This window comes from Cyprinus carpio, chromosome A8 (genome assembly GCF_018340385.1).
Source record: "Cyprinus carpio isolate SPL01 chromosome A8, ASM1834038v1, whole genome shotgun sequence".
Lineage (NCBI taxonomy): Eukaryota > Metazoa > Chordata > Actinopteri > Cypriniformes > Cyprinidae > Cyprinus > Cyprinus carpio.
Genome location: NC_056579.1, coordinates 8583214 through 8598409, shown reverse-complemented (window position 1 = coordinate 8598409; position 15196 = coordinate 8583214). Strand labels below are relative to the sequence as shown.

Sequence of the window (15196 nt, the reverse complement as noted above, 5' to 3'; positions counted from 1 at the left end):
TTAATAGAGAGACTGCAGGCTATTTTCAGAGGAAACAAAAGACAACATCATAGTCAACCCATGCTTTTATTTTGGTGCATATAAAAAACATTTTTATTGGATTTTACCAGTTTTCATATGTAAATTTTTATTTCTACAGTTCTATCCAATAGACTGTGATAAACAAGGAGTCCAATAAACAACTACACGGTCTTGTGAAACCTCCAGACAACTTTTGCCATTCAAGTCACATAACAAAAAAATAGTTATCCCTAAATATCATTTGTCAAATTCTGTTTGTGTATTTCTCTCATGATTTAAAAAGAGACAAGAAGGACGCACTGATTTCATCCATTTAGGGTCAATCAGAATCTACAGTATATGTGTCAAAATGAGTCCCAAATTTAGTGTTTGGGCTTTTTTTGAAGGATGCGGTAACCCCTCTCTGGATCTGGAAATCAAAATGCCCTGTTATCCCCAAACAGAAATGTTTTCTCTCATATTGCATGAAACGCAAATGTCTTTGAATGTCTCAAATGAACACAGCATAGACGGAAATATGATGGAGGTTCTTACAGCTGGTTGCAAACCCATCACACTGGCCTGCTTTTACCCTGTCCAATGAGGTCTGACAACTTTTGTCTTTTATGCTGGGAGCACATAAACAGGAGGAACACGACTAACACATCTAGGTCAATTTCCAGCCAGTAGTTTCTTTAGTGCAGCAAGAGGATAAAATCTAAAGAGCTATCTATAAGGCACAACCCTCAGACCACGGAACCACTTTCTTTTAAAAAGAAATAATAAAAAAATAAACACAGTAATGACTATAATTTGGCTTTCCCTTTCTCTACGCAATCTCTCTAGAGACACATTTCAATGGGATCATTACATACTAATAATAACAAACATTCTCTCAGTAAGAGTTCCATAATACAACACCATCACCAAAAGGGATGATATAATCATTTACAACGACATGATAAGATCAACAATATGTACTATACAGCACAATAAATACATGTATGTAAACAGAGAGAAATGAGAAACAATGTAGACAATACAAAAACCTACTAATAAAAAAGCAAACTTGGCAACAGAATGAGTTTTAAATAGAATAAAGAAAGCAATGAAAAAGGGGTCTTTTCAAAAGGCTTCAATATTATTTATAATTTTGTACATTTGATTAAGTATATCTACTGCATATGTATAATTAAAATATATTAAGGAAAACTGACTCATAAGCCTGAATTGTTAATGCTACAAGTTGATTAAAACACTTTAATATGCTACAAGCACATCAAAGAGCATTAATAAATAATGCTAGCATGAACATAAAATGAAGAGGATGTTTGTACAGTAGGACGCTTGACAGAGATGAATAAAGCAGCAATTAAAATTATTGCGACTGGTAATGTTTGGCGAAAATGTCCAAAATAAATACAATTAACAAAAACAAAAATACAATAAAAAAAAAAACATGAAAAAAATGAATGAAATGAAAAAATACAGTGCAACTAGACTCACACTTGTGAACTGATCATGTGAAAACACAAACCGGTAAATTTAGCTTCTTCATTTATGTCAGTTGTTTTCAGGATTCATCATTAACATGATGATAAATAACATTATTATTAGTTAATTACAATAATAATTCATATAGTTATTTATGAAGTGATAACCAGGATTCATTTTACTCCATTGCTTGCATGTTTTTTTACATCATTAGTAGGCAACAAAACATTTAAGGCTTATTCAAGCTATTATCTTATAACAGAATTATGAGTTCTTGTTCTTGGGGGAATACAATTTTAAAACATTGAAATATGGCCATAATTAGGTATTATTAATAAGCTGAGGAACTTATTGTTTAAAAAAAATAATAATATTTTTAAAATGAACCATTTTCAGATCTGGATTGGATGCAACAAATAAGGGTAAAAAAAAAAAAAAAATTATAAAAAGATGTGCAAACTACCATATTTACCCCAAATATGGTAATTTAAATGATAATGTGTATTGTCTGTGAAAATGGTGTCTCATGAGTTCTTTTCACTTTGGTACCATGTCCATATGCTTCAAATAATGATACACAAACACAACAGAGAGCTAAATCCAGATTAATAACACATTCAAGGCATCAGGAAGACGTGAAGTTCAAAGCATGAAGTATTCACTTCTTGTGTTTGTCTGCAAAAATGCTTCGAATTGCCACTTTCCTTCAGATAAACAGGGAAAAATAGTGTCTCGGTGGTGAAAAAACAGCTGCTTTCTAAGTTCAGTGCTTCTGAAATACTGATTCAGTGAAAAAAAAATATTAATAAAAATAAAAGTACCTCACAATCAGGAATAAAAGTCAAGCTTTTTAACCTTTCATTTTGTTAAGTTTGTTTGTATGAATGACAGGTTTGAGTGGAAAAGATATTCCTGAGTGTAAAAGTGGTTGTAACTCAAAAAAAAGAGTGAGGAATGAAAAATAAAAACCGGTTAAAGGCGGACATTTAAAAAGCACTTCTGAACGACGTATGTAAAATAGACAATGAAAAAAACTAATATCTTAACCATAAATAAGTGTGTCTCATCTCTAATATAAAAAAGTTCAGGTGCTGTGTCATACTGTGTTATGTGTTGGCAGTGTCCTCTTCTTCCTCCTCCTCCTCCTCCTCTTCCTCTAAAACACAGGGTTCTGAAATTTCCCTTTCCTCCTCCTGTTTGTCCTCTTCCTCCTCGTCCTCCTGTGTGTCCCCCACCTGCTCGTCCAGGGGGATCTCTGTACATTCAGAGTCCTGCGTGCAAAGGGTTTTAGAGTCGCTGCAGCTGTTTTCCTCCTCTTCCTCCTCTTCTTCATCAGGAGGGCTGCCGCTGTCCTTCTCCGTGTCGGATTCTCCGTCCTCCTCCAGAGTCAGTTCAAACTGGAACTTCTCCTGGCCGGTGGTGCGTCGGCCCTCACTGTTGGTGTCCAGCGCTGGAGAGGGGCTCTGGGGGATGGTGCTCTGGTACCACTCCCGGTTGTCCTCCAGTGTGTCCAAGATGTCCTGTGCGTCTGGGTGCACCAAGTCTGCCCACGTCTCCCACAGAGGGTGAACAATGTAATCGATGAAGCCCACCTTTGAAAAAAAGAGAAAGAGAAAGAAATAATTTCAAATGTTTTTGAAAGAAGGTTTGTATAGAGTGGTGAACATAAATTTCCTGAAAATATTTAGCAGACTACAAAATATATTGAGTTCCACTGCCATATAAGCAGCAGAACTGTTATAAAAGAAAAAATATAATCTGTTTATTTTGAATTCTGTATATTATTATAAATCATTAATAATTAGTTGTTGTTTTTTCAACAATATATTTTATATAATAATAATATTGTGAGCCATGGGATTTATCCTGATGTAAATTATAATAAATAAAAGTAACAAGTACAAAGAGGACAGCCATGCAGAGTTATAGGTAAGGCTAAAAGATCATCACATGATACTTTGGATGTAACAGCACACCCTGAAATGTGTTAAAATAAAAATAAATAATGAGTTAAAAATAAATAAAAAATATATTAGATACATAATCAGTGTTGGGGTAGTTAAAAATGTAATTAGTTACTAGTTACTAGTTACTTCTGTAAATTGTAATGAGATTACTTTACTAGTTACTGCATTTGAAAAGTAACTTCACTACTTATTACTTTACTTTCCTTTTTTAGGGCCCTAGGAAATCCATTTTATTTTTTCCCAAATTACGTTTTATTTTTTTCGCAATTCTGTTTTTCCGTTTAAATTTTTCTGGATTCCTTTTTTTTCTGTTTTATTTTTTCTCAACTCCTTTTTAATGGTTCAATTTAATTGTATTGATCAAAAAGCATGTCTTATTAATTTAAATCATAACACATACATTTTCACAACAATTTATTAAAAGTTTAACAAAAATTACATGTTTAGGGCCCAATGAAATGTTTTATTTTTTCTTCACCATATGTTTTATTGTTACCAAATTCTGTGTTTTAGCATGTCTAATTATTTAAATGCATAAAAACAACTTAATTTATTCAATTTTTTCTTAAAATAGCCTTTTTTTTAATGCATGTAAATATGTCAATGATTTCCTGAAGTGCACGTAAACCAGCTATGTATGTATTAGACCCGGAAATAATTTCTCTCTCACTCTCTCTCTCTCTCTCACTCTACTCTCTCTCTCTCTACTGTATAAAAAGTACATTATATGTTATTATGTAAAGTATAATATTATACACTATAATATAATATAATATAATATAATATAATATATACACTATTTTTACTCTGTGATAAAAAAAAATATAAAAAAAAAAAATAAAAAATAAAAAAAAAACAATAATATCCAAGTTGTCTGTCTGGAACACAGCATTAGGTTAATGTCAATAAACTAACGTTTACTACAATTAAGAGCCATTCTTTAAGGTGATGTTTCAGCACTTGACAAACAGATAGCGACTCCTAAGTAGCACTTAAAGCGCAGCTACGTGCGATTGCTTTACGTGCACTGTTATGAAACGTACGTGAAACAATAACGAACGATCGTAAAATTACTCGTAGAAAACGTTCTTAAGCGCTAAGATCAATCGTTATTGGGAAACCCGGCCCAGAACTTTATACACATGCAAACATGGCTTGTGTAACGCAGGAAAGCGCGTTCCTATAGTCTAGTAAAGTAGTGTAGTTACCAATATTATTAGTGTAATGCGTTACTTTACTTCGTTACCCAAAAAAGTAATATAGTTACTGTAATCCGTTACTTTGTAACTCGTTACCCCCAACACTGTACATAATATAGGCCTGTATACGCTTGATTATTTTATGTTTCATTATTTCATTTATCTTTATCTACTCTGAGCTTGCTTACCTGGGACTTCTCGACTGATGCGTTGTGCTTGTCACACATGGGGCTGATCTCCATGCCACGCTCCCGCTCTCTGTCCCCCTGGCTGAAGAACTCCTCCATGATGCGGTCCGTCCACTGCCTGTACAACTGCAGTGGCTTGGTGGGGTTACTGAGGTCTGCACAGTGCACCATGTTCTGCAAGACCTGAGATACAACCAAATTCAGTCAGTTGTGCATTCACATTTATATTTACATTCATTTACATTAGGTTTGTGATGGTGAGGAAATTTTACCACCGGTTAATCCACGTGTAACAACATCGGTAATACCGGTATCACGGAGGTTGGACGTGATTAATGAAATCGGACTCCTGCTGCTGATCTGTGAAGCAACTGTCGTTCGGCACTCTGCATTGAACAGCCACGTTCAGTTTTTAACTGTGGTGTCTGTTCTCTAATGTCGCTTTTCCACTGCATGGTACAGCACGGTACGGTTCACTTTTTCCACTGGGTACAGTACCTGGTACCTGGTACTTTTTTTAGTACCACCTCATTTGAGGTTCCAAGTGAACCTTACCATTACCAAAATGTGACGTGTAAACTCCACTGATCACTGATTGGCTGGAGAGAATCATCACTACCTGCGTCACTGAACTTGTTACACAAACACAACAGAACCACTAGATTTAAATCAGCACAGCCAGCGAAGGATCAAACGCAACTGTTTTGAATGAGCGCCCCTTTTCTTAACAACCAAAAAGTTTAGTTGTCTGTTGCGGAAGTACAGACGTTCATCTCGTTGATAGCAGAGGAGCGGATCCAGCGAGAGCTTGATGGAGTGATGAATGAAAAAGATTTTTTAGGAGTCGTGGCAGTAGAGGTGGCGACTATAACGACATGTGAATAATCATGCCCACTTTAAAGCGATATTAAACTGCAGTGGAAATGCAAACCGTATTGTGCCGAGCAGAGCCGTGCCATACCATACCGAGCCGTGCCAAGTCATACCACGCAGAGGAAAAGCGCATAACTGAACTATGTATTTCTATTACTATAAAAATCAAAAAGACGGTGGAGGGCGGTGCCGTGGTGTGCAGTGATGTAACCGGTGTTAACTTAACAGCTTAACACCGGTAACACCGACTATCGCAGCAAGCCTAATTTACATAATGATAATTACATATATAATATCATATTTATCATATTCAAATTCTTCAGAGCAGAGGCTGTTAAACTTTTTTAGACCCAGGGACCCGCTATTCAGACTCCTTAACCATGGAGCTCAATAAAAAACCTGTAGCACTTTAAAATAAGTTTCACATTGTTTTCTGCAGATATTTATTAATATATTTTAAGTAAAATTAATTATATTAATTATTAATATGTAAATTAATAAATGTTTAAAAATTTAATAAAATTTATATGTAATGTGTAATTGCATATTTTTACTATATATATATATATATATATATATATATATATATATATATATATATAAAATAATTGTATGCATATTTTATAAATAAATAAAAATATTAATTATGGCAAATAACAAATTTCCTAAATTAATTTTCTAAGTTAATAATAAAATGACAATATCTAGAATGCAATGTGAGTATAAATATAAGGACCAACCTGTATCCTGTCAGAGTAGTTGTCTAGCAGTAATACCCCAGAACTGGTCACCTTTTTGGTCTCCACCATGGTTTTCAGATCTGCCAACAAATTCATGTGCTTAGACATGTCAGTGGCCAGAACCTGCAAAAAAAAAGATGGATGATCATCAGTTTTAGCTGGAGATAAATTTACTGGCCCTTTACATCTCTTTTCACATCTGTAAAATGAAAGTTTAGTTATAAAGTTTACATTAGCAAAAATCTGTGCAATTTAAATCAATTATCAAGTCCAGTATGATAATAGCTAACTTCGAGACCAATGATACATTTTACATTGTGACTCACAATGTCAATGACCATCTTGCGAAGTGACTGTCTCTGTTTCTTGGTCAGGTTCTGGAAGATGTCACAGTTCTCTTCCTGCAGCAGCTTAAAACCTACAGCCAGATGATGATTCTCCAACACAGACGAATCATTATACATGAGGGCCAGCTCAGAGTCTGAGATAGAAAAGAAAAAAGAGGAAGCACAATTAATTCTATACTGTACTAACTCGACAGCTCTTGTATTTGTAATTCTTGGTAGACTTTCAGTGAATAGCAACCTAAATCTATAATTTCAGTTTCACACAAAGCTACAGTTTTGCTTCAGAAGAGCACACTTTCATGATATTTTCATGGTGCTTTTTTGGAGCTTGACCTTTCAGAACTGTGTAAATATTCATCAAAATGTCTCGTTTAGAGTTCCGTGGCTAAAAACAGCAGCATACACGTATGGAACAACATGCATCCTCTTCTTGTGTTCAAGTTCCTGTTGAGCTTGTGACAAGCCCCACTGGTCCCTCCATTAGTCACTGAGGGGATTTTACCAGCTGTGTGGGTGGGACACGTGAGCTTTGTGATTCACCGACACATGTAGCCCACCAAGCACATGCATCCATAGCATGTGAAAATCGCCCGAATGACTGCTTGATGCACGTGATAACAGCTTAAACAAGTATTGATTCCTCTTTGTGCGGGTCTGCTACTTTGAACAACCGTGATTAAGCTAAAAGTGTTTCTGACAGCTGTGAAAAACATTGCACCCATGTTATTTGTAGGAAGCAACGTGATGTTCCTTTACGGATACAACAGGAACAAGGTTTTTTTTTTTTTTTTCATTGTAATTGTAATTGTAAAAACGTTATTGTCCCCCTTAGGGGCAATTTGATCTGCAGCATGATAGATTTCACCACATACAAGACAGACAAATGCACAACATTAATAGCACATTAAAAAATACTATAGTATGTAGCTTTTCCAAGTCCACCTGGACCTTGTATTGTATATTATAAATATAACAGAAGGAATAGGTCACCCAAAAAATCATCCAAGATGTGTAGTGAAAATCATTTTGGAAGGCCTGAGGGTGGGTAAATTTTCAGCAAGTTTCATTTTTGTGTGAACTATTCCTTTAATGCTACAGCAGCAAACGAAAGACAGTTTAATGGTTAAAATGTCATGTTCTTATGCTAGAGCTAGAGACTTACTAGTGTTAATGAGAAACTGGTTGGAGACGCCAGGATGGTCAACATCATGTATGGCACTGGCAAATATGACAGCGAGAATTTCAAGGTCTGTAAACACAGCCTGAAAGATACGGACACAGAAAGATTTTCTAAAATTTCACAACCTAATCCACTTTTTTAATACCCAACAATCAGAAGAAACAGCATTGCACACTGGGACAGCACTATCATACCTCAAGGGCAGGGGTTGATAAAAGGACGTGAGTGGACTGTGTGACATCAGCAGCGTGGATGTTGTTGTGATAGGCAACGTCAGCATGGTAATGGTCTTCTAAAGTCATCAGATAGGTGATAAACGTGTCGAGAGGAATTTTAAACGTCTTTAACAAGTCCCTCTCCTACAGCAGAAAAACAACCCACATGGTTTCTCCTTGTTAGCACGAGAAACTTATAAAGAGATTTTAAAGCAAATTTGAGCTTGAGGGAACAAATGCTTTAAAAATGTACCTGGAATATTGTGTACATCATAACCGTTAAAGGCCTGTTCCCAGAAAATTCTGACACTTTGAAGACATTAAGGCCCCATTTATTTACATCTTCGAGCTCCTGAAATGACACAAAAGTCAAACAGATATAGTTAAATTCCTATATTTAAGTTTTCTGTAAATCTCTCTGTATTTACAGTCATTTCATTTTATATACCAAGATTTTTTTAAGTCTCTTATGCTCATCAAGGCTACATTTATTATATCAAAAATACAGTAAAACAGTAATATTAAAACAATTTAAAATTACTTTTTTCTAATTTAATACTTTAAAACTGAATTTATTCTGTTGATGGCAAAGCTGTATTTTCAGCAGCCATTATGCCAGTCTTCAGTGCCACATGATAATTCAGAAATCATAATAATAAAACATTTTTAATATTATCAACAGTTGTGCAGCTTAATATTTTTGTACAAATAGTGAGACATTTTTTCAGGATTCTCTGATGAATAGAAAATTCAATAAAACAGCATTTATTTAAAATAGAAACATTATAAATGTTTTTACAGTCACTTTTTATCTATTTACCATCCTTGCTAAAAATCGTTAATACAAACCACAAAAATCGTATTAACACTGAACATTTGAACGGCATTGTATTTTTAAAAAAAAATATTTAAGGCTTTATTATTTTATAAAATGAATTATTCATTATTATTTTATTATATATATATATTAAGATTACCTTGGCCAGCTCATCTTCTGTTTCAGTTTTAACCCCAAACCGAGAGATGTTAGAGTTGGTAAGGCTGGAACTGTGCGTTAGCTTTTTTACACCACTAATCTGAGACATCGGCCTTTTCTTCTTCTCCTTGTCTTTCTGGGACTGGGGCGATGGCATTTCCACCTCGTGTTGCTTGTCTACAGAAACAGAAAATGCTTAGAGAAGGTTCGAGAAATCTGGCACTCATGGGTAAAATCATAATCAGCACTTCAGTTGTCCCTGTCCTCTGAGTTACCCCAAAAATTTCACATAGCTGCTCTCCTCCAGTCACAATGCTTTTCCTCTTGACTCCTTTTTTTTCTTTTAAAAATGCAACGCATGTTGCCACATAACATTATGGTGTTATTCTACACTGAATTTATGTAAACATCCATATTTAATTTTTATTATAGTTCTTGGGGGACACTCACCTAAGAATGTACTTGAGATGAACTCAGACACCTGGTTACCAGATCGGCTCATCTCTGAGAGGTGAGTTAATTCTCTGTTCAACATCCTCTTGAACTGTTGAGAGATAAACAATGAAAATGATTATTATTTTGGCATTTAGACCTGTTTTGTGTAGGGGGAAAATATGGCTTGTTTTTGAGTATCCACCATAAAGGAACATCTGTGTGGAAAAACTGGGGGGGGGGGGGGGGGGGTAAATAAATATAAACAAATAAAAATAAAAAAAATATCTTGTGTGGTGTTGTGTGATATGTTTGCGCTATTGTTCAAACACCCCCACTTTTATTCACTGCTGCAGATACCATTTTACCTTTTTTTTAATCATTTGATGGATTTTGCCTTGTCAGCTGAGTCGCTATCGGCAGATTCACCATGGTTTCAAGGCTGAGTCCTCCAAACAACCCAAAACATATGAATCCTCTCAGACTGTTAAGAATGTCAGGTCAAAATGACCTACTGGGTCACACCAGATAGACGCCACAACATAAAGTATCTTTTTCCCTATTTCTAACAAGATTTGCAGACACAAAATGGAGATGAAAACTGCTGCACGCTCCAAAATAAACTCACTAATGTGTGCAAACAAATAACTAAAACAGCCAAGTGACAGCACATGATGTGATGGTGCTTTATATAGTAGTTTGGGTTTAGACAGTGATAGATCCTAGACAAAAAGAAAAAAATGACTATAAAGGCATAGGTCTTTTATGTACTGTAATTATGTTGAAATATGCATTTTAAATATATATTATATAAAAATACAAAAATGTCATATCGGTCTTAAATATCTGTCGATTATCATGTTTTTATGCAACCTGTGTTCTTTGTGTAACCGCATGCTTAACACCAGTAATAAACAATAGCATCCCATCCAACCACATTCCAATATAAGAATACAATATTTCATCATTGATTAGCTTACCTTAATGTATCCCCAAGAAACTGACAGCAAATAATTTGCCTCAGGCATTTTGAATGAGTAAGTCCAGATAGCAGATGAGATTAGAAAACACTGGCTGATAGGGAAGACAAACACAAACTGCTCAGTGAGACGATCTCAAAGCTCCATTTATTTTATTTTTTTTGTCCACCCGTACTAACATTGTGATTTTATGCTAAACGCCATCTGAAAAGCCCAGAAATTCCAGGGCATTCCTTGCGATGGCTGACTCCATTGTTAAGAAACCTGGCAAGATTCCACCTAAGACAGAGGAGGGCACGAAGAAACCAATGCTTTGTCTAATAGCATCTATCCGTGAGCTGCGCACTCAAACCAAATGAAAAATGCCTGTGCCTTGGAAGGAAAATATGCCCAGTTAACAGCTTCCAAATAAGGCTGTTTTTCACCCAATCATTCAGGTGAGAGTCTCTGACTGCAGCTCTGCCAATCAGGTAGCTCCTCCAGATTAGAATGAGCTCATCGCTGCAGCTGATTGGCCGAGCTGAGCTCGCATGTAAATCTTCTGGGAGTGTATCCCTCCTCAGGACCCCTCCCACTTCACCCTCTGGATGTCTGCAGCTCAGATGGAGGATGTGTTTCTTTGTACGAGAGCTCTTTAAAACCACAGATAGCTCCCCAAAAGGGCACACAGTCATTATGTGTGGTTTGAAATCATGCGTGTTCACGTCATGTTTGACTATGCGCATGTGTGTGCGGACAGATGCGTGTGTATGTGTGGAGGGGTGAGGTAATCTTCATGACATGACGTGATGTTTGGAAGTGGACATTGTGTCAACCAGACTCATAAAATATTCAGTGAAGTTCATTCACATAAATCCACAGAGGGGAGTCAATGGAGAACATATGTCAGATGAACAAGAACAAAATAAACCGTTGACGCCGTGCTAGATTTGTCCTGGTAAATTGTTAATGAGCGCTTGAATAAAGTAAAACGTATGCTGGGAAAAAAGGCCGTAGGCCTTGTACATTTTTAGAAGAACGTCACTGAGGTATTGTACCAGAACCAGTGTCTTTACGCTGAACTGGTGGCAAAAGTACGTACTGCATGGCAGCAAATAAAGAGCTGAGGCAGTGGAGCTGACAGAACATGGTCAGGGATTATTTCACACTTCTGGTCCCTGTGTACCACTAGTGGGATGCCGAGTAATTTGCAGCTTTACTGGAGCAGATGAGCCGATGGTAATAGGCTGTTGCGGGTCTGTGCGGACAGAAGTGACTGTGTTTCTATTGTTGGAACATCTAGAGGGTGTTAAAACATGTCTTCCAGCAAAAAATGGAAAGATATCACACAATTTGTAGCTGTGATTCCTTGAAAATGTGTTTTCTGGGACAGTGGCCTAAATAATGATTTGTTCCTGAATCCATCCCTCTAATCTAATAATATGCCTTGTAGATCAAAAGCAACACTCAAAATAACAGTGTTGAGGTTAAAATAATTCTTATTCTAATATAAACTGCACATATTCTATTTCAGCAGACTAAACAACAACAACAAAGCCACTGAGCTGTCTTTGATGATTTACATTGATGCATCAAGTTGTTGACTTTTCAGATTTCTCCAATATCTGCAACATGCATACAGCTTTGAAAAAGTGCATTTCTCAGATGCAAATCAAATGAGCAAAAAAATCAACAATACAAAAATAAATATTACTAAAAGCAGATCAAATAGTATATTCTGTAAACTTTACCTTTTCCTAAAGTGACACTGGAAGAGAGCGCTGGTTATTCACTCCCCCCACTGACAATTCCTGCCGGACCTGAGACTTGAACCTGCAACCTTCAGGTTACAGGTCCGACTTTCTAATCATTAGGCCACAACTGCCCCAATATACTAAAGATTTATAAATTTACATTTACAATTATATAGGCACAATAATAACTATATATTAACAATTTACATTTATATATTCAAACTTTCAAACTATATTTTCGGATTTAATTCTATTTATTCAGACTTTTAACTATATATTCAGATTAATTTATAAAAATATATTCATGATTTGTTTTTGTATTTTCAGTTTTTTATCTGTATATTCAGACATATCTATATATTGTAACTTTCATGTATTCATTTGTGTGACCCTGGACCACAAAACCAGTCAAATAAGTTTCCATTGATGTACAGTATGGTTTGATAGGATAGGCCAATATTTGGTCGAGATACAACTATTTGAATATCTGGAATCTGAGGGTGCAAAAAAATATTAAGAAAATTGCCTTTAAAGTTGTCCAAATGAAGTCCTTAGCAATGCATATTACTAATCAAAAATTAAGTTTTGACGTTTACAGTAGGACATTTACAAAATATCTTCATGGAACATGATCTTTCCTTAATCTCCTAATGATTTTTGTCATAAAATAAAAATCTATAATTTTAACCCATACAATGTATTTTTGGATATTGCTACAAATATACCCCAGCAACTTAAGACACTAAGGTCCGAGGTCACATTTCAGAGTTATAAGTACATATTCACAATTTACATTTATATATTCGGACTTAAAACTATTTACTTCTATTAATGATTTACATTTTTATATTACAATTTGTATCTATATATTCAGACTTATAACTATATATTCAGATTTACATTTAGTCAGATTTATAAATATATATTCTGATTTAGTTCTATATATTCAGACTTATAACTATATATTCTGATTTACATTATTATATTCAGATTTACTTCTAAATATTCAAAATTTTCATTTATATATTCAGATTTTAAATAATTATTTCCTGTTTGGCGATTCACATATATACAGTATATATATATATATATATATATATATATATATATATATATATATATATATATATATATATAAACAATATATAAAAAATAAATATAAGTAATACTACTTATATATACTTATATACTTTATTATAAAATAATATTTTATTATAATTGTAATATAACTTTTTATTATTAATGTATGCAAAATATAATAAAAGTCATTATTGTTGAGAGTTCTGCTTGAAATTCTCTCTTACAGAGTAATCCATATAGCTAATAATTACATTTAGTTATAAACAGGTCTAAATTGAATTCTTATGGTGAAATAGATTTTATGTTTTTCTGTAATTGAAAAGGAAGATGTATTTACGTATTCACCCAGGCTAATATGAACACTGACTACTAATAAATCATAAAAACAAAGGCAGCTGGACATCTCTACACAACTAAAAAATGTTTTTCAGAAAAGATGAGCTATTTCTGTTCTGACAACACGAAAACAGTCATACTTATAACAGTTCAGTAGGATATAACACATGCGTGGCGACTGTGAGGCAGTTGTATATGGGATACGCCACTATTGCTATTGAGCTAAAGCAACAAAGCAAACTGACAGGCCTTGTGCGTTTCCATGGATACTGGGTATTGAGGAAGAAAAGGGGGGGCTGTGTTCTGTCCAGTGAGACGTATGAAAATGTGAGTATTTGACGCTTCTGTTACTTATGTCTGGTCACCTCTGTCAGACCTTTAGACTGGTTGTCTAAGAAATATTAGAAGCATCTCAAATCTTCGTTTATTAAGAGGTGTTTTGGCCAAGTGGACTAGACAGGATACACACTACAGGCTGATTAGCATGCTGTATGTGTACTAGGGCCTTGCTGGAAACTGTGAGCATGCTCAGTGCAGCCTGGATGATGATTCTGCTGCTGTTATTGCAAACAGTGCACTGCTTAAAAGACACCAAAGCATGACAACAGAGTGACACTCTGCTTATTTTTCAGAACAACTAAACATTTTAGTTGTTTACTATATGAGCTGACTGCCGTTTTATAAAGCTAATCATCTCATGCTTGTGTTGACCAGTAGACAAGGCTGCCAAGGCTACAGTCACAATATGATCAGGTCTACCAGAATTCAACAAACAACAAAAAACATTTGTGATAGCATAAATGTATTAAAATGGTAATTTGATCTTGAAGCACTATAACATATATTGTGCATACCTGCAAAATAACATAAAACAGTGTACAAATAAAATAAAATAAAATAAAAAAATAAAATAAACTCCACAATATGTGCCCTAATTGTGATTTTGAGTGGACATTGAAAACCTGAGATACAATAATTGCACTTCATCAACTTGTAGAACTGTCCCAGGGAATCCTAAACAACAACAAAAAAAAAAGACCATAAGACACCTAGATCTTCTTACCTTGTTGGATGCCATCTCGCTGACCGAATGTCTGGTTTGTAGGGTCTCAAGCTGGTCGAGGCACCAGTCCAGCTCCTCCAGGGTCTCTGTGGCCAGTTTCTGGTAGGCCTCCTCTGGAGGAAGAGAAGGAGGCAAGGAGTCAGATCTCAGATGCTTTAGGGGTCTAGCTGAGGATCCCAGCAGAGGGCCCAAACTGCTGTAGACCACCATGTTGGGATATCCCGACAGAACGCATGGGTGATTCTTCATGCTGTGCTGAAGCCCTCCACAGTGAATGATAGGGCCCCAAATTGGGCCACAAAACAAGGTTTCCAAAAACACCGTAATCCAAATCAGGTACTGTAACGACCAGGATCAGGAGTCAGATCTTGTGAGAAGAGGGGAACACTATAT

The 15196-nt window shown here is 35.3% G+C and overlaps 1 protein-coding gene across 10 annotated transcripts in view; it reads right to left on the bottom strand.

The window, feature by feature from the left end:
- Positions 1 to 69: 69 nt before the first annotated feature.
- The window catches only part of LOC109094532 (cAMP-specific 3',5'-cyclic phosphodiesterase 4D-like), a 116199-nt gene continuing 101072 nt past the window's right edge, over positions 70 to 15196 (bottom strand). For 9 of the 10 annotated variants that reach the window (XM_042761939.1, XM_042761940.1, XM_042761941.1 and 6 more), the window contains 10 exons: positions 14804 to 14916; positions 9630 to 9723; positions 9181 to 9356; positions 8457 to 8555; positions 8183 to 8347; positions 7971 to 8070; positions 6788 to 6942; positions 6462 to 6584; positions 4849 to 5031; positions 70 to 3086 (listed from right to left, as the gene is read on the bottom strand). In XM_042761939.1, coding sequence (XP_042617873.1) covers positions 2601 to 3086; positions 4849 to 5031; positions 6462 to 6584; positions 6788 to 6942; positions 7971 to 8070; positions 8183 to 8347; positions 8457 to 8555; positions 9181 to 9356; positions 9630 to 9723; positions 14804 to 14916 — 1694 coding nt within the window. In that variant the 3' untranslated portion in view covers positions 70 to 2600. Of the gene's footprint in view, positions 3087 to 4848; positions 5032 to 6461; positions 6585 to 6787; positions 6943 to 7970; positions 8071 to 8182; positions 8348 to 8456; positions 8556 to 9180; positions 9357 to 9629; positions 9724 to 10591; positions 11552 to 14803; positions 14917 to 15196 lie in introns of those variants that run through there. The other variant, XM_042761948.1, reaches the window with a different exon arrangement.